General features: G+C 35.3%; 1 protein-coding gene across 1 annotated transcript in view; it reads left to right on the forward strand.

Moving 5' to 3' along the window:
- Positions 1-23464, forward strand: part of LOC107537220 (transmembrane protease serine 11G-like) — a 34146-nt gene that overhangs the window by 8820 nt on the left and 1862 nt on the right. Inside the window, exons 2-9 of the mRNA XM_087816690.1 lie at positions 8205-8326; positions 8894-9015; positions 11916-11983; positions 12891-13051; positions 17332-17370; positions 18100-18271; positions 19205-19464; positions 22555-22697. Of these exons, the coding sequence (XP_087672816.1) occupies positions 8205-8326; positions 8894-9015; positions 11916-11983; positions 12891-13051; positions 17332-17370; positions 18100-18271; positions 19205-19464; positions 22555-22697 (1087 nt within the window). The remainder of the gene's footprint in view (positions 1-8204; positions 8327-8893; positions 9016-11915; positions 11984-12890; positions 13052-17331; positions 17371-18099; positions 18272-19204; positions 19465-22554; positions 22698-23464) is intronic.

The following is a 23464-nucleotide window of genomic DNA, read 5'->3' on the forward strand; positions in this document are numbered from 1 at the left end:
ATGCAGCTAAAGTAGAGAGAACAGGGTCATTGGCACAAATAATCAGAACAAGAAACAGAACATGACTGAGCATGTAGGAAAGTTGAAGGTAGCTACTAAACGGAGCAGGACAGCTGTGAGAGGAACTGGCCCTTAAAGGAGGGAGAGGCATTAAACAGCACAGTGGGAGATTTCCAGAAATGGAAATGCCAGCAGTTGGGAAAAAGGAAGTTAGAAATACAGAGGAAGGGAGGACATTTTAGGTAGAGGGGGAATTGTAAGCAAACGGGGGGGGGGGTGAATATAAGGAACAGAAGTTGCACTCTTATATTCACCCCCCCCCCCCGTTTGCTTACAAGTAGTGAGGGCAAGTACTATACATTGAGATCCCCCAAATAAGTAACACATAGCCAACAAAAGGCCCTTCTTCTAAAAATGTAAACTATATCATGCCTTCCCATATTTAAAATTGTCCATTGGGTTCCTATAACCCTCAGAATTAATAGCACCTTTCCATGGACTTCAGGGGCCCCATGATTTGATCCTTGCCTGATCTCGGGCTTAGCCTTCCCTACTCTTTCCTGAACCCACCCTTATCCAGTCACGCCAGCCTCATTTCCTTCAGGGACTCAACTAGCTACTCCTGTTTCAGCTCTAGGAACTTGCTGCAACCTGGTTGTTCTTTCCCAGTTCTAAAAGCTGTTACCTTATAATCTACTTCTAAGGTCAAATGGCTGCTCTTCAGGGATGACTCCCTGCTACCCAATTAAGGACCTCACCTCCAGCCTCCAGTCACTCTACATTCACTAATGCATTTTACTTCCATGAATGAAACTTATTTGGCTTGTTTATTTTCAGTTTCCTTATACTAAACTGTTCACCACAAGTTTCTCCAGCAACGGAATCAGTTTTTAGCACAAAACTGGATCTCTATAAACATTTCTTGAGTGAATAAATACTAAACTAAAGAGTTTGTAGTCTATGAAATAAGAACTATTGGAAGGTTTTTGAACTAGAGAATCACATTATCAGAACTATATATTTGGCCTGACTTAGGGTAGTGAACACATAATACAATATACAAATGATGTATTATAGAATTGTATACCTGAAACCTATGTAATTTTATTAACCGATGTCACCCCAATAAATTCAATAAAAAGTACAAACCTGTATATGTAAAAGATAATTCTGGCAACAACACTGTAGAATGTATTTGAGGGGAAATTATCTGAAGATAAAAAAATCTATTAATGGCTATAGAGATTGCCCAGGTAAAACGCATTGAATGCCTGGGGTAGCACGGTATTAGGAAAATGCAAAAAAAAGGACAAATAGAAAAGACAATTCAGGGTTAGACAGATTAGGTGAGGGAGTTGTGGAGAAGGAGATACTGTATGACTTGAAGCTTCAGAGAGAGTAAGTAACTAGTAAATTTTAAATAATTTTATTAATTTTAAATGTGATTAAAAATAAAGAAAAGTAAAGGGAGATAGGAATAAGAAATGAACAGACCAAGGTAGAAAGAGAGTGCTGTAATAAGAATGAGGCAGAAGAACAAAAGAGAAGGAAGGAAAGAGAGAAACCCACTATGGGACAGTAAAGGGGGGAAAAGAAAAGATTGTGAAGATGTTGAGAAATTACATTTTTACATTGTTAATGTGAATGTAAAATGATGTAGACACGTCAGAAAAGTTTAGCAGTTTTTCTAAATATTAAACAAACACTTGTCATATGACCTAAAATGCTACTCTCAGATATACATACCAAAGAAATGAAAACACATGTCCATACAAAAAGTTAAACATGAATGTTCATAGCAGCATTATTTATAAGAGCCAAAAAATAGAAAAAATCCAAATGTCCATCAGCTGATGAATATATAAATAAAATATGGTGTATCCATAAAATAGAATATTATTTGGCAATAAAAGACATGAAGTCTTAACTCTCACTATGGAAAATAGTATGGAGGTGATACATGCTATCACATTGATGAATTTTGAAAATATTATGCTAAGCGAAAGAAGACAGGTACAAAAGACCTATTCATATGAAATGTCTATAATAAAATCCATACAGACATAAAGCAGATTAGCAGTTGCTTGGGTTTGGGGCAATAAAGAGCAACTATTAATGGGTATGGGTTTTCTCTTTGGGGTGATAAAATGTTTGAAAATTGGTTTTGGTGATAATTCTGCAACTTTGTGATTATACTGAGCCATTGAATTGTATACTTTAAATGAGTGAAATATATAGTACGTTAATTATATGTCAATATAGCCGTTAAAGAAATAAAGGAAAGAGAGAAAAAGAAGGCAGGGAAAAAAGCAGGACAAAGTCACTAAAGGCTCTGGAAGCTAAAAAATTAGTCTCTAATGCCCCCAAACCCAATTTAATTAAAAAGTGTTTTAATTAAAAGTAAAAGCTCCTGCCAGTTATTGTTCACTGAAGCTGTACAAGTCACCTATCTTTTGGCATTCATGTGACATCTCCAGCAGAATCAAATAGTTCTTTCAGTAGTTCTTTCTGGCTCAAGAAAGGCCTTATTTAATTTTCTTTTCACATTTCAAATTTTATTTTTTAAATAAAAACTATTTCCCAACTGTCAGATACAGTAACAGTAGGATTTGTTCATTAGAAAAGATTTGTAGCTAATACATTTTTGCATGTATTAACATTCAAAATAAGCTCTACTTTCTTGTAAAGGTCAAAATTTGTTGTTAAATAGCAGTAGGAAGCAATATGATTAAGGATAAGTGATGATTAATTAAAAACATTAGTAAGAAAGCAGAAAAATGCACCAACAAAACTGAAGCAATATTGGCCAAAGTGGGTGGGAAGTACGGCTCTGGACACTCACCTTATCTTCAATAGTCCAGGTCAACGGCATACACATTCTTTTTGGTATTCCTTGGTTTTAATTACCTCGATACTCTAAAATTTCCTTTGAGGAACAGCTTATCAGGGACCCTCACCATGTAAAATTGCATAATGAACAGAGATTTGAAGAGTAGCTCTTTCTGACATTATTTCCTTTTGAACTCTTTCACAACTAAAAGGCCAGTTATTTTAATTATGGCATCAATCAGCTTTTCACTTATGAAGCACCTCTTTCTTATTTGCATAATGTGGGGTTAAAGAAACAAGACATACAGCTTGTCAGAACATGAAACATAAAAGGAAGCACAAAAGTTCACTTAATCTTTTGCACAACTTGTAGTATTCCTACTCACATCGTAGGTTTTATAAAAGTCTTATATCTGGTGGTACAGTTAAAATGATCACTGCCATCATTGTTAAGCCACAGTTATTATGAATAATAACACCACCACCTCCTGATATTTTAATAACAAATTTATTCCACAGTTCTTCTTCCCTAGACAGTGGATTAAAACCCCAGCTACATGATTTACCCATCTTGTCTTATCTTAAATTTCCCCACACCCATTATTGTTTTTCAGTAGCTCTTTCCTGAGGATGCTCCAAAATGTGCTCACCACATAATGCCTACTTCTGAACCCTGTGATTACTCTTGAAGGCTCTGGTGGTCCTCCTTTCCCTAAGCTTGGAATCTCTAGAGTATGTGCTGAAATGCTCCTTGGAGATTATGAGGGCTTTGCTAGGCTCCCAAGCTGCTTCCCAACCTGTGCATAGTTTGTACCCAGTGTTGCCACTCAGATTCCAAGGTCCTGAGCACCAGTTCCCACCTCTTTCTTCCAAGAGCAGCACATCTACCATCCAGCACACACTTTCCATGAGCTCACTCCACCCCAACATACACTCCTTGGTTATCATTTCTCTGCTGCTGCTTTTGATAATAAAAACAATAAAAAACAAAATTCCTAAGTCCTCATCGTGTTTTAGTTACTGTTCTAAGTGCTCTTACATATATTAGCTTATTTGTCTTCACAAGAATGTGCAATACCCACAGGTGGGTATTATTACTATCATTTTATAGGTAAGGAAGCTGAGGCACAGAGGCTGAAGGACTGCCAGGGTCCCACAGCAGGGGAGCTGGGATAGCAACTCAGGCCAGCTGACTGCAGAACCCACACTCCTAATCACTATGCCCAACAACCTCTTTCGGAGACCATGAGCTCTTCAAAACATGCGGCCGCTGTGTGGCAAAAAGAAATCCTTTTATTCTTCATCCTTCAATCATTGAGTGACAACATTTGGTAATATAAGCCATTTTAAAAAGCTCCAGGAAAAATAACCAATGTCAGCAGAGCTATCTAAGGGAAAAGGCCCTGGAGATGTACCTTGGTAAAAGATTGTTACATTGGAAGAAATGGCTGGCATTGAAAAGAGCCAGAAGAGTTCATTCCATTCTGTTGAGGTCAAGAAGCACCTTCCATTGAGGCAGTTTGGGTATGAGCCACTCAGAATTTAAACAAAGGTAGGGGAGGAATTAAAAAGAAAACACTTTTCAAAATGCTTTAATTCTTTGTGAAAAATTTCCTAGACTGACCTGCTGAGTGGGTTGCTTTCATCACTGCTCATCTTTGCTTTGGCAGGAATACCTCAACGGTGAGGTCACATATTTTTCTTTTCTTTGAATGTCAAAAGTTTCTCTAAGGCTGTATTTTCCTGCACTACAATGAACCTGTTTAGTCATCTTGCTGGCATAGTATGACCAAAATTAAATGTCTTGAGTTGGAACGGTTAGGGGGAGAGAGAAGCCAAGAAAGAAAGAGAATTGTCCTTTGGTAATTTGTAAGTACAAAACTTCTTATAATTGTATCTTGATTCCAAGTAACTGCTTAATCTCTCCCCTCCTGCTATGTTTGAAAAATTCATCTTTAGCAAAACTCTGATAAAAATAATTTTTGTGGTTGAAGTAATTTAGAGCTGCCTACTACCTGATGACACATTCTCTTATTTAGTGCACAAACATTTACCTAGTGTGTATGAAGTACAAGCTCCACCAATACAGAATAACCACTGAAATCACACATTGAAATTAGTCAATATGTAAGTTAAAATTATACTAGTACTAAAAAATAGGGAGAAAATTATTTTAGTTTTTTAAAATATCCAAGAATAAATATAAGTCATGGCTGCCTGGTTAAGGAAATAAATGTACATTTTTACCTGTTACTCATATGTGGACCCCAAAAAGAAAGATTCATTTTAATATAAACCTCAAAATAGAATTTATCTGCTGAGATGGACTCCCCATGGTCAACCAGGTGCCAAAATTTTATAAATAATAAGATCCTAGCAGCCATTTGCTGACAGGGACTAGTCACGTACTATGTATACCGGGAAGAACCTCAGACTGAACTCTCAGCTTCCCACTCTTTGCCTCACTTGTTTACATGTGCCATATAAATCAGTCAGTGCCAGGGAAGCCCTGGCTTTGTTTTTCTACCAACTGAGACCTGGCCCATCCAATCAGAACTACACAAGTTGGTATCTCACTTACATAAAATGGACCCAATTGGGAACCTGGGTGGGAACTTTCACTATAAATGGCAACCTCCCCTCTGTCTCATGGGAACACAACTTAAGTTGCTACTTGAATCTGTGTTTTCCAGGCTACATCTCCATTTGCTCAAATACATGCTTGTTATTCTTCATTACAGTCTAAGTTTAATTTTGGTTTATACATACCTAAGTTCTCTAATTTAGTCACAAGGTTTCTGGTGTTAGAAGTACAACAGTTTAGTGGGGAACCATATGATTCTGAAGATGAGAACAAGGTCCGCCGTTAGGAATGGTTTTCCCTATCTTACTCAGAGAAGACAGTGAGAAAATAGGACCAGCATTTTTAAGCTTTAAAAAAAATATCACTATTTTGCAGCCATCATTTCCTCCAAAGAGAACTCATTAGTCTTTCTTCAAAGTTTTCTTAGAGCCTAGCCCAGTGTGGCTCAGCAGTTGAGCATCAACCTCTGATCCAGGAGATTAGGTTCGATTCCCGGTCAGGGCACATGCCTGGGTTGCGGGCTCCATCCCCAGTGGGGGGCGTGCAGGAGGCAGCCGAGCAATGACTCTCTCTCATCATTGACGTTTCTATCTCTCTTCCTCTCCCTTTCTCTCTCTGAAATCAATAAAGATATATTAAAAAAATATTTTTTCTTAGACGGTCTCTGTGACTTTGGTAGCAATTTGTGTGCACCATGCTCCTTCTCCTCTATAAGATTATAAGTTTCTTGAGAGGCAGCTCTACTTAAGATTCTTTTTATATTCCCCTACTTGTACATGGGAATACTCAATAAATATCTACTGAGTTAACTAATGAATATATATATTACGTTTACCTCTATTCTTGTTCATAAACTCTACTTTCTCAAGTACGTCCTTAGGAAGTCCTTGTCCTTGTCTATGGCTCCTTGTCTTTGTTTATGCTATTCCCTCTGTATGGTACATGCCATCCTTGCCAATTTCTACTTCTTAGCCTTCACGGCCAAGTTCAAAGGGCAACTTCTTTAAGACAAAACCATTTGTACCTGCTTCTCTCTCATTAGGCATAATTCCATTCTGACATATGTCTTTTGTATTATAGTTGTTATTTAATGTGTCTCTAGATTACACATTCTTGAAGATAGGAGACTGTGTCTTATTCATTTTTGAATCTTGAGCAAAAAGTGGCACACACAAGAAATTGGCAAATGTCAACTGAATGAGTTTATGATTGCCTATGATCTTCTATTAATAAAGGTGATTTATATGTTCATTAGCTCTTGCCTGTGCCCCAGAGGGATCCCGGCTTTTCTACTGATACTTCAGATATTTGCAGAGTACTGCAGGTACTCTTGTCTTGCAATCAACCAAGGCATAGTAGGCCAGAGTAACTTGAGATCCTTCCAGAAACACAGCAGAACTCAGAATTAATACTACCTGAAATACATAGCAGAGCTTAGGTTATAAGTTCTGGGGCGGGGAAACTGCTTCTAGGTTCTTTGCCCAGATACAAGGATATAAGAACTTCCTCATTCCTTCCAGATCATTGATGCCAAAAGGCATACCTCAGTTATATCTTCAATTATTTAACTAGGGCCTATATTTTCTGCTTTAACAGTACCAGCTACCATTCCCAGGGAAGATAATCCCTTCTCTTTCTTTTCCATGCGTACTTGTAAGAGGAAATGAAGCAGTACCTCTAATGATCAGAGCCATATTCCTGTTCAGTTCTCTCATGGATTAGATCTTCCTAGACAGCCCTGTTGATCTGCTTCTAGCCTTCCTCAGTTCTATAATTGCTCAGATTTGGTCTTTAGGTTGTGGGCCCTGAAACTGGAATGGGGGAAGAGCTTTGTCACATTTTCCTGTTTCCACAAAGGTTTGCCAAATGGCAGTCATTTGCATTCCACTTTCATACTTTTTTGCCATATTTGTGTGCTACTGGTACTATTATCTTAGTATTTTTCTTTAAATTGATTCATTATTTATTCAAATAAATATGGCCTTATCCTATGCAATATCACAAAGAAAAAAATCACAGGTTTGAATACTATAAAATAAATATATTCCTAAAAAATAGATATTCTTATAATCCTATAAAATAGATATTCATCATATACCACCAGTGGTTCTCATGTCATGGAGTTCCTGGGTCCAAAGTCCTGAGCTATCACTATTTATTTGTTCATTATATAAATGATCTCTTTTTGGTTTGTTTATTATTTCTTCATTATTGTTCTGTTTTTTTCTACATGTCCTGTTTTAGATGCTCTTTGTATGCATTACAGATTACTTGTTTATAAATGGGAATTATGGGTTTATGTATAGATGTGTGGAAAGAGCCCTAATGGCCCAAGTCCTAATTCGAGCTTCTCCAATATCCAACTTTGAGGTTTTAGTAGTCACTCTGAGCCTCTGTCTATTCATGCTAGAATGAGAGGAGTGACCCATATGCCCTCACTCTTTGAAGCTCATTGTGATTTGAAGCACATGAACCAAATATATGGTATTGATTCATTTACAAAGAAAAACTATTTCAGAATATCTAGTTAATGGACTGGGAAATATATAAAAAAGTAGTCACTGTAGTATAATTCTGACTTTTTAAGATCAAAATATAAAGTTAAACATCAATGAGTTTTTATTGACAGTATTTTTCTAAGTTTTTATAGAAAAAATATATCTAAATGTTACCAAATGCAGTATGAGCTAACCATGAATTCCAGGAAAAAAAATTCTATGCCAAAACTGTGAAACTGCGATTCCAATGTTTAAGTTCTGTTTGTTTTTAATATACAACTCTCTTTCAAAAGGCCACCAATACGAAGCAGAAGAACAAATTCCTTGAAACCATGGATGATTGCCCTTATTATTGCAGCTGTTGTGCTGGTTCTAGCAATAATCATCAGTCTCCTTGTTTATTTTTTGGCATTTGGTAAGAATCTATCTCATTTTATTTTTTGGAAATTTAAAATATCCACTCAATTATTTCAAAACCTTAATATTTTCTAATATTTTAGAATACTATTTTCATTGCAACAACTTGAATAAATGTATATATACTTTGCCTAATGTAATGTTGATTTGTATAAATGTATGTACATTTTGGAAATTATCATTCTTTATGTATAAAATTGCTTCTAGCACTTAAAATTTGACTTGGCTCACATAATATTATCTCTTGACCAATGCCATAGATTTACATCCTATGTTATTGTATGGTTTAATATTATTTAATGTACTGAGAATTAAAAAATTATTTTAGTAGCAATTCTAAATTTGAGGTCAACTTGTGTCAGGACACAACTGAAGACTACATGAATAAGAGAACGTGCAATCTTTAAAAAAGAAGGGATAGGTATTGGCCACAGCTATTGAATGTTCAATTCTCAGGAGTTCATCAATTATAGGACATTTTTGCATGCCATCCCCTCTATTTCTGTTATTTATCTAACTCGTATGAACTAAAGAGAAACCATGGATTTTTTGTTCCCCCTTCCAGATCAGGAAAAGTTTCACTATTACCAAACTTCCTTCCAGATCCCCAGTATTGAATATAATCCTGATCTTTCAGTAGAACACTCAAAAGTTAGGACTGATCTGAAACAAAAAATCAGTGATGAGGTAAGTCTTAAGTTTTGCTGATATCATTCCTAACAATACTGGGAAGAAGGGGGTTAAAATGAAAGTAAGAGGAGAGCTGAGAACATATCAAATTGCACGTATGTTAGGTTTGCCAGACAAAATACAGTGTCCAGCTAAACTTTAATTTCATATCTTACTGAAAATATACTTCATTCAATATTTTGAACACATTTATACTAAAAAATCACTTATTGTTTATCTGAAATTAAAGTTTGTATTTTTATTTGCTAATCCTGGCAACTCCTAACCAACATTGTCTCAAGTACACTAGAAAAATGATGGCTGCACCAAAGACTGAACAACCTAATCTAAACAGAAAAAAAAAATAGCTTAAATACCAAAATAAAAACAAAAATAACTCAATCATTCAGGCACAGACAGCATTACCAAATTTAGTCCTAAAAATAGAGCACAGAAACATACAGATTTCAACTGAAGACTTCAGTTGTATACAGCTTCTACTGAGCCAAGCATTGACCAAAGATGAAATATCATTCTTGCCAGGTTCAGAAATATTTTTTAGCCATTTCCCAAACAAAGCAGAAGGTGATGAAATGAGTTGAGAGATGCAACTAAGAGGGGTTGATAGGGTATAGAATATTTTGTTACAGAAATAAATATATTTAATTAGAGACAGTCTAAGCTTTGATGTCAGAACATATAGATTCCTATCCCAATTCTAACCTTTGTCAGCTTCTCGTTTGGGAAAGCTACTTCCACTTCAAAATAAGGATAATCACACCTACCTCTCTGAATTATTCTGAGAATCAGTTTATGTTGCAAATAAACAGTATGAAAAGTAATGTGTGAATGAATTTTAGCATCTGTTTCAAGTGCTCTCATAGAACTTTTCGCTAACCTCTTCTAGAGCACTTACTGCCTTGTGACATTATTATTTCATATGTCTAGGTCCCTCTGGATTTGTGAGGGACTACGTCTACTATTCTTATAATTCTGGTGCCTATCACAGTGTCTGCCACATGGTAGGATCATAGAAATACTCATTGAAGAGATGACAAGGAAGTAAATAAACAATTTTCTAGTATTGGCCCTGACCTCTAGAATATAAATGGTGACAACATAAGAGAAGTATTGTAATTTAGAAGTACAGTACAGAAGTACAATAATTTAGACCAGATGTTGACAATATTCTTCTGTCAAATGCCAGGTAGTAAATATTTTCAGCTTTGCAGGCTATGCAGTCCTTCCGAAGTAATTCACATCTGTCATTGTAGTGCCACTGCAGCCCGAGACAATATGTCAGCTAATGAATGTGGCTATGACTCAGGAAAACTTTACTCTGGACACTGAAAGTGAAATTCTGTAAAGCTTTTAGCTGTCACAAAACATTATTCTCTTTTTATATATTTTTTACTATTAAAATAATGTGAAAGCCACTCTTATATGATGGGCACACAAAAACAAGTGGCTGACCAGATTTGTCCTACAGGCTATAATTTGCTGATTCCTGATTGAGACACTGAGTTACAGTTCTAGAAAACATTTTCCTAGAAGAAATGACTAAAACCAGTACCTAAAATGAAATTTAGAGATGTCCTTTGGAGTTCAATAATCCAGGCTCTTTATATTCTCAGTTGCCATGGGCTATAACATGGTTCACAAAGCTGTGATTTAAAGGGAAGCAACAACAAAATAATAATGAAATTGAAAAGAGAATGGAAGTAGACAGGCAGAGAACTTATAATAAAATTTATAAAAATCAATGTAGAAAGTCTGGAAGTACATATACCAAAAATGTATATAGCAGGCTCTCTACAGTGATTTGGAAATTATCATAATGCTTTTCATTCTGCTTTGCTGTGTTGCTAGGTTTTTATAACTTACAATGAATATGTATGAGGTTTTGTCATATAAATGTACATGGGTATATATAAAACTATTTCCTTAAAAACATTTTTCTTTACAGTTAGAAGGGAAACACATGGTCATTGATTTTTGAATAACTATTGATTTTTCAGTAAACTTATGCTTTCCAACCTGTCTAATATGATATGACATGGTGCCTCACCAGAAAAAAGTTTCATAAATGAAACCAGATGAGTGAAAAGCGCTGTTTGACACGTATCTAGTTTCACAATCTGACAGCCCTTCTCTTCTGATTTGAGGACATAATTATGGAGACTTGGGTTCACTAACGATTTGGCACATGATCCGTCTTTTTTTCTGAAAAGCCAAATTGATGAGTTAATGCTAATGAATAGCTTAGTACAACCACAGATTCTGTAACAAGCTGTGGTTTTAGTAAGAAATAATTTCTTCTAGGAATTAATACTACAAAATATTATCCCATAAAAGTCTAAAATGACACACAAATAACATAGCCTTATTCTAAGTAATTATTCCATGATTTTTCTTGATGAGTGTATTCATTTTAAAGAAGTACCCAATAAATATATATTCCCCTCTCCCCTATTTACCATAGGATCAAAATATGGCCTAAAAATTTTCAGTAAAGCCTAAAAGACTGATTCTTTAATCATCTCTATGAGGATGATAACTGAGCTTAAATCATAGCAGATTTTATGCCCATACATACCAAGTTTTCAAAGAAACTCAAGTCTTTGTACCTCCAACTCTGTGTATATTTTATACTGGCTATTGAAATATCCAGCTTAATTCAACTCTATATTAGTCATCTTTAACCATGTGACAAGTTCAAATATCAACATCTAATTACTAGCATGACCTTGCTGATAACAGGATTATGCCCCCAATGAGCTTTCTGGGGATAGAGGTAATTTAGAATTAAATGCTATTTTAATCACTGCTGGTTTTATACAATTTTTTTTGTGATATATTGAAATGTGTGAAATTTTTATTTAACAAAGTTCTATACTGTTGTTTTTCTCTTTTCTCAGATAGATAAGATATTTCAAAGTTCCAGTTTAAATAATCATTACAAGGAGGCCCATGTTGTCAACTTTAGGTAATCATAACTAATCAATTTGTATAATAAAAAGGCAATTTTGTATTGTTTAGTTATTCTTCAGTTTTTTGCTTTGTGGACAGGATCTAAAAATCTTAGATATGCCAAGAGTAAAAGCAATTTAATATTAATACATTTAATTGTTACTCCTCCTGTACAGAGTACCTATAGGGGAGACTTTCCTAACTTCGGTAGAGATGAAATATATTCTACTTGTTGTCCTTTTAAAGACTTGCATTTCAGCCATGGCCCAGTGGCTCGGCTGGTTGGAATGTCATCCCATACACCAAAAAGGCTGCGAGTTTGATTCTGGTCAGGGCATATACCTAGGTTGCGGGTTCAATCCCTGGTCAGGGCACATGCGAGAGGCAACCAATGGATGTTTTTCTTTCTCATTGATGTTTTTTTCACTTTTACTCTCTCTCTTCCTCTCTCTCTCTCAAAATCAATAAAAACATAACCTCAAGTGAGGACCTAAAAAAAACAAGGCTCGCATTTCAGTTAAAGATTCCCACAATCATTAAATACTTCTACTTAATTTTTAAATATTACTTACTTTTTGAAGATAAACAGATATTATGAATTTTCAAAAATCAAGAAAAAATAGGTGTAGACAGAGTTAATGGATTTAACAAGTGCTTTTCATTTATTTTTCCTGAAAAAAAATTCTAGAACTCTGTTATTCTCCCCTCTCTGAGTATGATCAAGTTTTATAAGCAGGGAATAATTTATGTATTGACATTTATAAGATAAAGGAAAGAGAAAAAAATCCATGATAATAAAATGTAAAATTATTTATACTGTTGTGTGTTTTTTTGAAGATATAGCTAAAATTTAAATAAGGTATAAAATAATAATTACTATGGCTCTGACTTTGCTCATTTATTCTGGTGTTTTTGTTTTTCAGGTCAAGTAATGATGGTTTGAAAACAGATGTGTTGCTTAAATTTCACTTTGTTTCTAACAATGCAGAAGCAATAAAAAGTCAAGCTGCTAACATTTTGCATCAGAAGTTAAAATTAAATGAAAGCTTCTTGAAGTTAGATACTTCATTACCTTATCTTAGAGGCAAGAAATACCATTTTTTTCTCTTGTTATAGTTCATCATTTTAACTCTCTTCTCATCTACAGAGAAAGCATCTTTATTTTACCATAAAATGAAACTACTTTCATTTTAAGTCTCTGATTTACTGGGTAATAAACAAAACCGCACACAATAAACACCAAGATGATCTTCCTTTGGAAATATGGAAATAATTATGAAAGAATAATTAGATAATAACACAAATATAATAGCATTTCCTCCTTTTTAAAAGAAGGGTATTAGTGTAATTGATTAACTTAATTAAACATAGACATGATGAAAACCTAGATTCTGCTACTGTGCCATGACAAGACTCTCTTGTTACCTCTTTATAGCTACACCTATCCCCTCTGCCCATCTCTAGCCCCTTGCAATCACTAATCCATTCTCCATCTACATTTTTATTGACTTTATTTTTAGAGAGATAAAGAGAGGGACAGAGAGATTGAAACATTCAGTCACCTTACGCTCCCCACTTTTTAGATTTATTTTAAAGTATTTCCTCCACATATACTCAGCACACCATCAGATGGATGTTATGTCTTTTGCTTTAACAATAAAATGTTTAAAGAGACTCATGAGGTAAAAGATAGCCTATCGTGTTTTTTCTAATTTTGCCCATTATGCCTCTTTCTTCCCTTTCTGAAGGTTCCAGCCTCCTTCTGTCATCACTTGCTTTTTGTTTGGATGGTTTCTTTTAGCCATGATCTAAGAGAAGGTCTGTTAGAAACAAGTTCTTTTAGGTCCTCTGTATCTAAGAGTATCTTTACTTCTTCCTCATTTCTGAAGATAGTTTCACTGGATATAGGATTTTTGTTGATAGTTTTTCTTTCAGAATTTGAAAAATGCTATGCTACTTCCTTTTGGACTTCATGGTTTCAGATGAGGAAACGGCTGTTATTTAAATGGGGTTACTTCATAGGTAATGTATGGTTTTCCCCTGTCTCTCTGTCTTTAGTTTGCAGTAGTTTCATTATGGTGGCTTTTGGTGTGGATTTCTCAGAGTTTTTCATATTTAAGATATGCCCCCTTCTTGAATCTGTAGGTCTCTGTCTTTAGCCAGATTTGGGGAGTTCTCAACCATTATTCTTTAAATACTTTTTAAAATTCTATACTCTTTCTTTCCTTCAGGAACTCTGATGATTCGAATGTCAGATTTTTGTTATCACCCCACAGATCTCAGAGACTGTTAATTTTTTTAGTCTATATCTTTCTGTTCAAACCGAGTAAATTTTATTGACTTGTCTTCAAGTTCACTGATGCTTCCTCATCATTTCCACTCTACTATTAAGACCACCCAGCAAGTTTATTTTATTATTGTATTTTTCAGTTCTATAATTTTCTATTTAGATTTTTTTTTTATAATTTCTATTTCTTTGCTTAGATATTCTATTTTTTCACTTGTTTCAAGAGAATTTATAATTCATCGCTGAATTACTGTTATGGCAACAGCTTTAAAGTCTGCAGCAGGTATCTTCAACACTTTATTCATCTCAGTGCTGGCACCAGTTGACTACATTTTATCATTCAGATTGTGATTTTCCTGGGTTTTGGTATGGCAAGTAATTTTTGTTCTGATTCTGAATCTTTTAGTTATTATGTTAGGAGACTCTCAATTCTATTTAATTTTTCTGTGTTAGCAGGTAGCCAACCTGTTTAGGTTTGAAGTTTAGATTTTCCCTTACTTTCATCATTCTGATAACAATTTAGTTTTCAGAGTCCTCACATTGCTATTCCAGCCTTCTGAGGCTTCCTCTTAACCTGCTGCTGGTACTATCTATGGGAATAGAACATGATTCTCTGGGCTGCCTTCTATCTTTGGGCCACCCTCTACGGAGGGATACAGTGAGCCTGGGCCTACTTATCTCAGTGGGGTGGATGCCGGTTGATATTGTCCTTGTGGGTATATCAGCCTGCAAGCTGGCAGCCTGGTTGTGAATAAAGATTGGGATGATCAAGGGCTTCCTGCTGTCCCTGGTGTTGCTACTGCTGGCAGAATAGATTGCCAGCCCTTGGTTGGTAAGCAGAAGGTTTGGGCTCCCCACAAGGTACCTGCTATTTTCTTCTTTCTGTAAATTTAGATGGAGACTAAAGACTTCTCTTGGGATTTTTTTTGGTCTATGCCTATTTGTGATTTCAGATGACAGACCTCTATTGGGCTCTAGTCCAAAGTATATGTGAGGTAAAGAGGAAACTCACCACATTTTCCTTCCTCAAATCCTGAAGTCTCTAGCCATTCTGTCCCTTCTAGCTTCTGGATTCCTTTTACTATCTGATGGGTAATGTTTAGTGTATTTAGTGATATTTATAGGAGAAGAGCAGGGAAAGCGAGTCTACACAATCTTGTTCTAGAACTTGAGCTATTGGACCTCTTTTACCCTGCAGATAGATCACATCTGTTGGGTAATGTTCACATATGAGATATAGCACCATCATCGAAATTCATCAATAGTTTTTCATACATAATAATAAGTCTAGGCTAAAATTAGCTGTAAACTAACCATAATTTCACCTTTCTCTCACTGATCCATAACATAAAGGGTGACACTAGACTGTAATTCACCTTACAGTGAAATGGTTGCAGGACAAGCTTTTGGCCACAAGAACTATTTAAATCATGCCCTTAATAGGTTTGGCTCACAATAGTATTGTGAAGATATAGTAAGTAATGTGAAATGTTTTTCACAGTCCCTGGTATACAATACTTAATAAGTTATTGCCTATCGTTACTGCTCATCTATTCATTCAGCAAATATTTACTGGGAATCTATTTGTGTCAGGACCTTAATTCTCTGCCCTCATGGAGCTAACATTCTAACTGGGCTAGGAAAGATAATGATTCAGTAAACAAGATAAAATCCAATAATATGAAACTCCGTGCAGAGAGTAGGCTAATTTAGATTTGTTTGTCAAGGAACGTCTGTTTGAGGAGAGTATTTCTAAGCTGAGATCTGAATTACAATGAGGGAACCAACCACAAAATAGATAAGTAAGTAAATAAATAAAAGGGCAAAGGAAGAGCATTCCTGGCAGAATAGGCAGCTAGAACAAAGAAAAGGCATTAACATCTTGGCACAGTCAAAAACTGGAAGTCTGACCTGGCCCATGTGGCCCAGGTGGCTGAGCATCATCCCGTTCACTGAAAGAGTGAAGGTTTCATTCCCGGTAAGGCACATACCTAGGTTATGGTTGGTCCCCGGTTAGGGTGCATACATGAGGCAATCAATTGATATTTCTCTCTCTCTGCCTTTCTCTCTCTAAAATCAATAAACATATCCTCAGGTGAGAATTAAAAATTTTTATTAGAAACAAAAGAACAACAACAAAACACCTGGAAGGCCAAGGTGGCAAATGGGTTGGCTAAGAGCAAGAGCAGCTCAACATGAGAACAGAGACATAAATAGGGATCATGTGATGCAGATCCAGGTAGGAAGTTTGGGTTTATTCTAAAGGCCAAGGAAGGCATTAGAGGATTGTTATTATTGGCAAAACATAATTCCTAATAAACCCCCTACCCATAGTTATCTGCAGATGAATTCTATGTTCCCCTTTAGAGTCTGACCTACATTAAAGGCTCCTTAATTTGCAGGTTTACTGAAACTTCACACTAGCTTTCATTGTAATAAAAGGTGTGTCTAGATTGCTCATTACACTAACTGGCATAAGGAAGAATTCATATAATTGTGGGGAACAGCTACTGATCATGCTTTTTTTCTATTTTACTTCATGGAAAAATGACTAACATATATGAGGATTTGTTAGTACCTTGGTAAATTTTGATTCCTGGGGAGCATCTCTGGACTAACCCTAGATGCCAGGTGTCTAAGATTCTTGAACAGCTTTATAGTGACACTACTGTACAACTGAGGACAGAGGAGAATGGTGTCCAAACATATCTAAAAGTGGTATTAGATTCTCTTCTGTTTCACTTATATTTTAATAAGTTGGTATGGCATTAATTAATTAGATGCTTTTCTCCTTCATGGCAAACAATATCCCCTCTACCAATGTTTTTATAATCATTAACCAGTATTTTCCTGGAGTGCACATATAGTAGTCAGAGAAGAGTCTAATTTCTATCTAAGCCTCTCCTTTTTGTAGGATTTTATTCTATTGCCTTTAAATTAAGTAGTTCCTGACTAATTCAGTTTCTCCCAAATAGAAATATTCATGTCATGTAGGCACAGTGTTTTAAATTATAATTGTTCCATTGCCGAGCAATCATCTTTTGTTGTGTGTTTTTTTCCCGGTTTTCTTTTCACAGATATAAATAAAATACAAGCAGAGCACATTCTGAACAGTGGTAAGTTGAAAAATAACACTGAGATGTTTATAAATCAAATAATACAACTTAAAACACTTTTAAGAGTTTCTCTACACCCAAGTTGACTATTTCCAAAAGTATATGTTATCTCTGAATGGATACATGATTTAACTCTTCTCAAGGGAAAATAATTACTAGTAATAATTGAGAATGTCATATGGATTCCTTGTATATAACTTGCTCTTCCTTATAGAAGATTTTACTGATGACTTCTTTTAATAATTCTCTTTCATTTTATCTTATTTATCTTTATTTGTCTCACTTTGTTAAAGTAGAAAATTTGCTTATAAATAAATGATACTCATTAACTTTAATATGTAAACTTTGATATTTATACTAAAGTAATATGATGGTTTTAATATTAGACAAGTATTTTAAAAATAGTACAAATAGTATTTTTCTGCAATAATTAGTGTACATTTCATAATAAAAATCACCAAATATCACTGGGGCAAATGCTGCACATAAGAACATGACCCAAAAACATATGAAAAAAATTTAAATAAAATTGCTTTAAATATATCAAGAGGGTGTCAAATATTTGATGTTTTAAGTTAATCTTTTTTTAGCATAATTATTATGTCATATAGTTTTGATTATTTTTTAAGGCAAGGTAAACGTATGAATCTTTCTATCTTTTACTGTGTGTCAAACATACTTACACACATTGATAACTCTAGAAATGATCATCTTATTCTCTTATGACAGGTTGTGGTTTAGGAAGGGAGTCCCCATCCATGGAAAAAATTGCTGATGGTTATATTGCAGAGAAAGCTGACTGGCCATGGCAAGCCAGCCTGCAAATGGATGGCATCCACTTCTGTGGAGCATCTTTGATCAGTGACGAGTGGCTCCTGACTGCTGCTCATTGCTTTGACACGTAAGTCCTCAATCTGCACCAACGGGATCACCAATGTCACTTCTTTTCCTCACCTTCACTTCCTATAATTTGTATCCCTTTTTCATTAACCATTTTAGCCCCCCCTCCCCCCTCTCCCAATAGTACTCATGATTTTGGGGCAGGTTTAGAAGAAGTGACAATTACTGAATAGTAGGAAAAATTAGAGTATCTTCAGCTCTAACTGAATAGATATTCTCCAGCAATCTCAACTTTAAAAACAAGCCAACACTGTCAAAATTTAAACACACTCACCAATTTTCCTGAGGTATATCGTGGATTTTTTCAACTCTGCTAATAGTATCCCAACTCACAAACCTACATCTGATTTTCCCACACTTACATCTGATTATCCCACATGGATATCTTTGGTGCTTTACTTTTATTATTTATATGCTCGCTGAAGATTTAACATGTGGGACACTTGGAGACAATAAAGAGATGCAGTACCTCTAGTGCAATTCTTATAAAATGGGAAAATGTTCTGGATAAAATGTTAAGATGAGAAAGGATGAGAAGACAATGTATCAATTGTGGTTCCAACTTCTCTCTTCCTCCCTTTCTCTCTCCATAACTACGCATACATACATTTATATAATTGTGCATGGATATGAGTGATATGAGTGTATGTATATATGTGGGTACATATCTCTAATTTTTATTTATTTATATTTCCTTAAAAAATAGCAATAATACATTGTTTCCTTTAAAAATTACAAACTCCTTAGAATGGGGGAATTTGTCATCAGCTAAAATGAATGCAAAGAAGTCCTAGGGGAGGAGAAGGTGGGAGGATTCCAATCAACTGTCACCATGATAGGCCCTTCTCCCACCCTATGTCCCATGCTCATCCAGAGTATTGGGTGACTTCAGATCAGAAATGAACCAACCGTAATCCTTTTCATCTGTGATCAGTTACAAGAACCCCAAACTCTGGATGGCTAGTTTTGGAACAACTCTAAGCCCTCCACTGATGAGAAGAAGGGTGCAGTCAATTATCATTCATGAGAACTACGCTGCCCATAAACATGACGAGGACATCGCTGTGGTGAGGCTCTCCACGCCTGTCCTGTTTTCCAACGATGTGCACAGAGTCTGTCTCCCCAATGCTACTTTTGAAGTCTCGCCTAAGAGTAAAGTGTTTGTCACCGGATGGGGCGCATTTAAAGCAAATGGTGAGTATCTCAGTAAAAACACCCAAGCAAAACACCAAAACCTTCATTTGAGTGGAGATATAAAATAAGATACCAAATCAAAGAATAGAAAATAAGAGATGAAATCAATATGTCCCATGAAAAATATGGCAGAAACAACAAACAAAAACCCAGGTATGGTAAATTATGAAAACTTTGGCTATTATTATTACTATTACACAGTATCTATGTTTATTGTATTCTTCATGGGCTAGTCTAAAAACTAGTTATAACTTTCTTTTCAAAGATCATTAAAGCATATATTTTCATAAGATTCTTTTTCTTTCATTGCTATCTTTCATATGTAGAGATTCTGCTATGGCTGCATAATTCTTAAAGTTTGTTATCTGTGAGCAGTAGTAATGATAAGCTTCTGTGGTGTATCATGTAAATAAACAGAAATAGTCTTAAAAGAACACTTTGAATGGCATTCTTGATGCTAAATATTAAATGGGGGCCCTCTGATCCATGTATCTATGAAAAAGTTTTTGAGTTTGAGAGTTTATAAAGTTGACAAGTATGATATTTCACTATACTTAATAATATACAGTATACTTCAGATAGACATTTAGATTCTGACATGAGTCTCCAGTTCTCTTGGTTGCATTTTTTACATATGGCTTAATCTGTGCTTGAATTTCTGATTCTCTTTCCAGGCTCTTATTATGAAGTTGTAGTCTTATTTATGTTCTTGCCCAAAGTACAGTTTTTATCTACTGAGTCTTCATCATTTTATGTTTATAGAAGTCTGCTTTCTCTCAATATGCCCTCCAAAATTCTGACATGGGGTCCAGGCTGATACACTATTGTTATAGCCTAAGAGTCCTTTTCCTGATCTCCGGGGGATCTGCCTTGTTCTATAGGCCATAGTGATAAGTATGAAGGGGAATGAAATCCTTTGAGACTAGAGTAGAAATATATGACATCTATCACTAGGGCAGGACCATTACACCTCCTTTCAAACCTAATTAAACTTATCACCACCCCTTTCTAGATTAGAAGTTTAGGAGTGATTTGTGACTTCATCATGAATCATTCAATGTCCAATAGTGTGCAGATTACTGTGCATTGACCTATCCATTGAAACAAGTTGCACACTTTTCAGGAATAACATTATGAATTTGTTAAACATCAGACTAAGGTTATGTATTAGATATTTGCTTATGGTTTTATCTCTGCATTTTGAAACTGCAAAAAGGACTACCCAGGTTTTCTTCTCCTACATTCCAATATTTATCCCATGTTATCTAATTGAAAATCTCATTACCAGACAGCTTGTATAACAAAAACTTTCTATTCTGGAAAGTTTACTTCTTGAATAGTTTGATAATGTAAAATAGCTTGTTATATTGTTAAGCACTTAAGCTGACTTTTTAAAAGTTGAGTTTAAAGAAGTAAAAGGATTTACAATTTAAAACTAAGCATCCTAGATCAATGAGCTAAAATAAAAATAGGCACATGGAAATTAAAAGTAGTTGGAACACAGGTGATTAAAGCCCATGAATACCTATAAATTTCAAATGCCAATTAGAGACAGCAAAAGAGATAGTATATAATGTTGTTGATACATATCCACAAATAGTTTGGATTATTTAAAAAGCTATATAAAGAGCAGATGATAAGCAGATTTTTTCTCTAGGAGTATTTCAAGCAAATTCAGAGGTGAAGTGAAGATGGTCATATTGTGACCCTCCTGTGCTTAAAAATGAGGACTGAGATGAAGAAATTCACTAGACCCTAGAGAACCATTAATGACCATAGAGGAGTTAGGCTTAGTTTTTCAACCAGATAGTCAGTCCTAGGTAAGTGAATATGCTAATTTTAAAACAGAGAATTAGATTTATTTATGATGAAAGACAAAATCCTAGTAACCTAGATTTTCTTTATAGAAGCTCTTGCTCTCACCATCCATCATTAACAATGAAGTTCAGCTTTTAGACCATGAGGGTTTTAAATACATAATCCTATTTCTCCAATAGCTTCCATCAAATGAAATCTGAATATGGGACAAAGCATTATCATAACTGATTGTATTCATTATTTTTTTAACCATCACATAAATATGTGAGATAGGTATCATTTTCTCATTTTTAATGGTGAGTGAAAGTGTGCTTAGTAATATTAAGTAAATTGCCCAAGGTCAAATGGCATGTAAATTGTTCAAAGTGTGCAAATTCATATCTGCTTCCTTCAAAACCAGAGGCCTTAGCACATAATTACCCTGACATGCTCCTCAAATCAGCAGCACTGTCCTCCATCTTTTTAGTTGCCTTTGAACCTGTTGTAATCAGAGTGTCATCTTTTTATGAAGAATACAGTCTTCAAAATAGAAGCTATTGAAGGGAAATGAGGAGAATATCCTGGCTAAAACTGCATTACTCACAATAAATAATACTTTTCATATAATAACAAATCATAATTATGTGGGTTATTAATGAAACATGACATAGCTCTTATCTTGGTATTTGTTATTACCTTGGTATTATTTTGGATAGCAATCTGAGCTATTATCAAAGTAAACATGGACTTTTTTATGAAGCAAAAGTATTCCATCTATTTAGTACTGAAGTTACTTCCTGATAGTACAGAGTCACTCTATATTGCCTTTCCTAAAGGATTCTCAATTCCCCAATATGAGTGTGTCCTTTGAAGAGTGATAAGGCAGATTTCCAGGTAAATTAGCAAACTGTCACAGATTATCCCAGGTGGTGATAAATGCCCTGGGTTTATATAAAATATTATTCCCATTCAGCTATGTGATCACTGCAGGACTCATAATCAGGTGAGCTTTGGTTTATTCATCTGAAAAAAAATATTCATATCTATCTTTAGTTGTTACAAGGAGTAAGTAAGATAGTGGAAATAGCGGTGCCAAGAGTGATATCTAATACACAGAAAGCAAGAAAACATGCAGGAAATATAACTTGACCCCTAGAGCTGTCATCAAGCCCAGAGTCTCACGACTTCCAGACATGTGCTTTATCATTGATCTGTCCTTTGCAAGACACAGTTTACTATCATAAATGCACAAATTTTGAAATTCTTCACCTATTTATTTATTTTTCTTCTTAGGTCCTCTTCCCAATACTCTGCGACAAGTTGAAATAGAGATCATAAGTAATGATGAATGTAATAAAGTTAGCGTATACGGTGGTGCTGTGTCATCAGGAATGATATGTGCTGGATTCTTGTCAGGAAAACACGATGCCTGTGAGGTAAGAAGAGACTCAAATCCACAAAAATGAACCTGTTGAATAGAGATGGGCTTACTGAGTCTAGGTCAATGTCACTTCATGGGACTCCATAAAATTAAGTCATGGAGGAGAGAGCAGAGTGTAAAAAGAAGGAATGAAAGAACCATAAGAAATACTCCTATTACTGTCTACACCCATACATAAAAAATACCACCAGCTGTACACTAGGACTCTGATTTGAGAAAAGTAGTGGCAGCAGATAAGAGAAACTAAGTCAAGAAGACAACAATCATTGCTTCAAGCCATAGTTATAATTGATAGATATCTAATCCCTACTAGTTGTAAGGCACTGTGGATGGGATTGGTAGATATCTCCATGGCCAATAGAGCGCCATTCCATAGGTGCTTGAAGCGTTGACCTTAAACAGTGTACATCCAGATAGAATTACACTATTTAGAAAACATTTGTCTCAATCATTATGCATTTAAAGAGACTACCACTTTCATTTATTCCTCTCTTTTTGAATTTATTGGAGTGACACTGGCTAACAAAATTATACAGGTTTCAGGAGCATATATTCACAAGATATCATCTGTACACTGTACTGTGTGTTCACCACCCCAAGCTGTCTCCTTCCATCATTTGTCCCCCCTATAGCTTCTTTTACCCCCCTCACCTTCCCTCACCCTGGCAATCAACACACCGGTGCTCCTGTCCATGACGTTTTTCTCTTTTTTTTTCTTTTTTGCTCAATCCCTTCACCCAAAACCACCCCCCAACTCCTAAC

Source organism: Miniopterus natalensis, chromosome 1, assembly GCF_054644295.1.
Source record: "Miniopterus natalensis isolate mMinNat1 chromosome 1, mMinNat1.hap1, whole genome shotgun sequence".
Lineage (NCBI taxonomy): Eukaryota > Metazoa > Chordata > Mammalia > Chiroptera > Miniopteridae > Miniopterus > Miniopterus natalensis.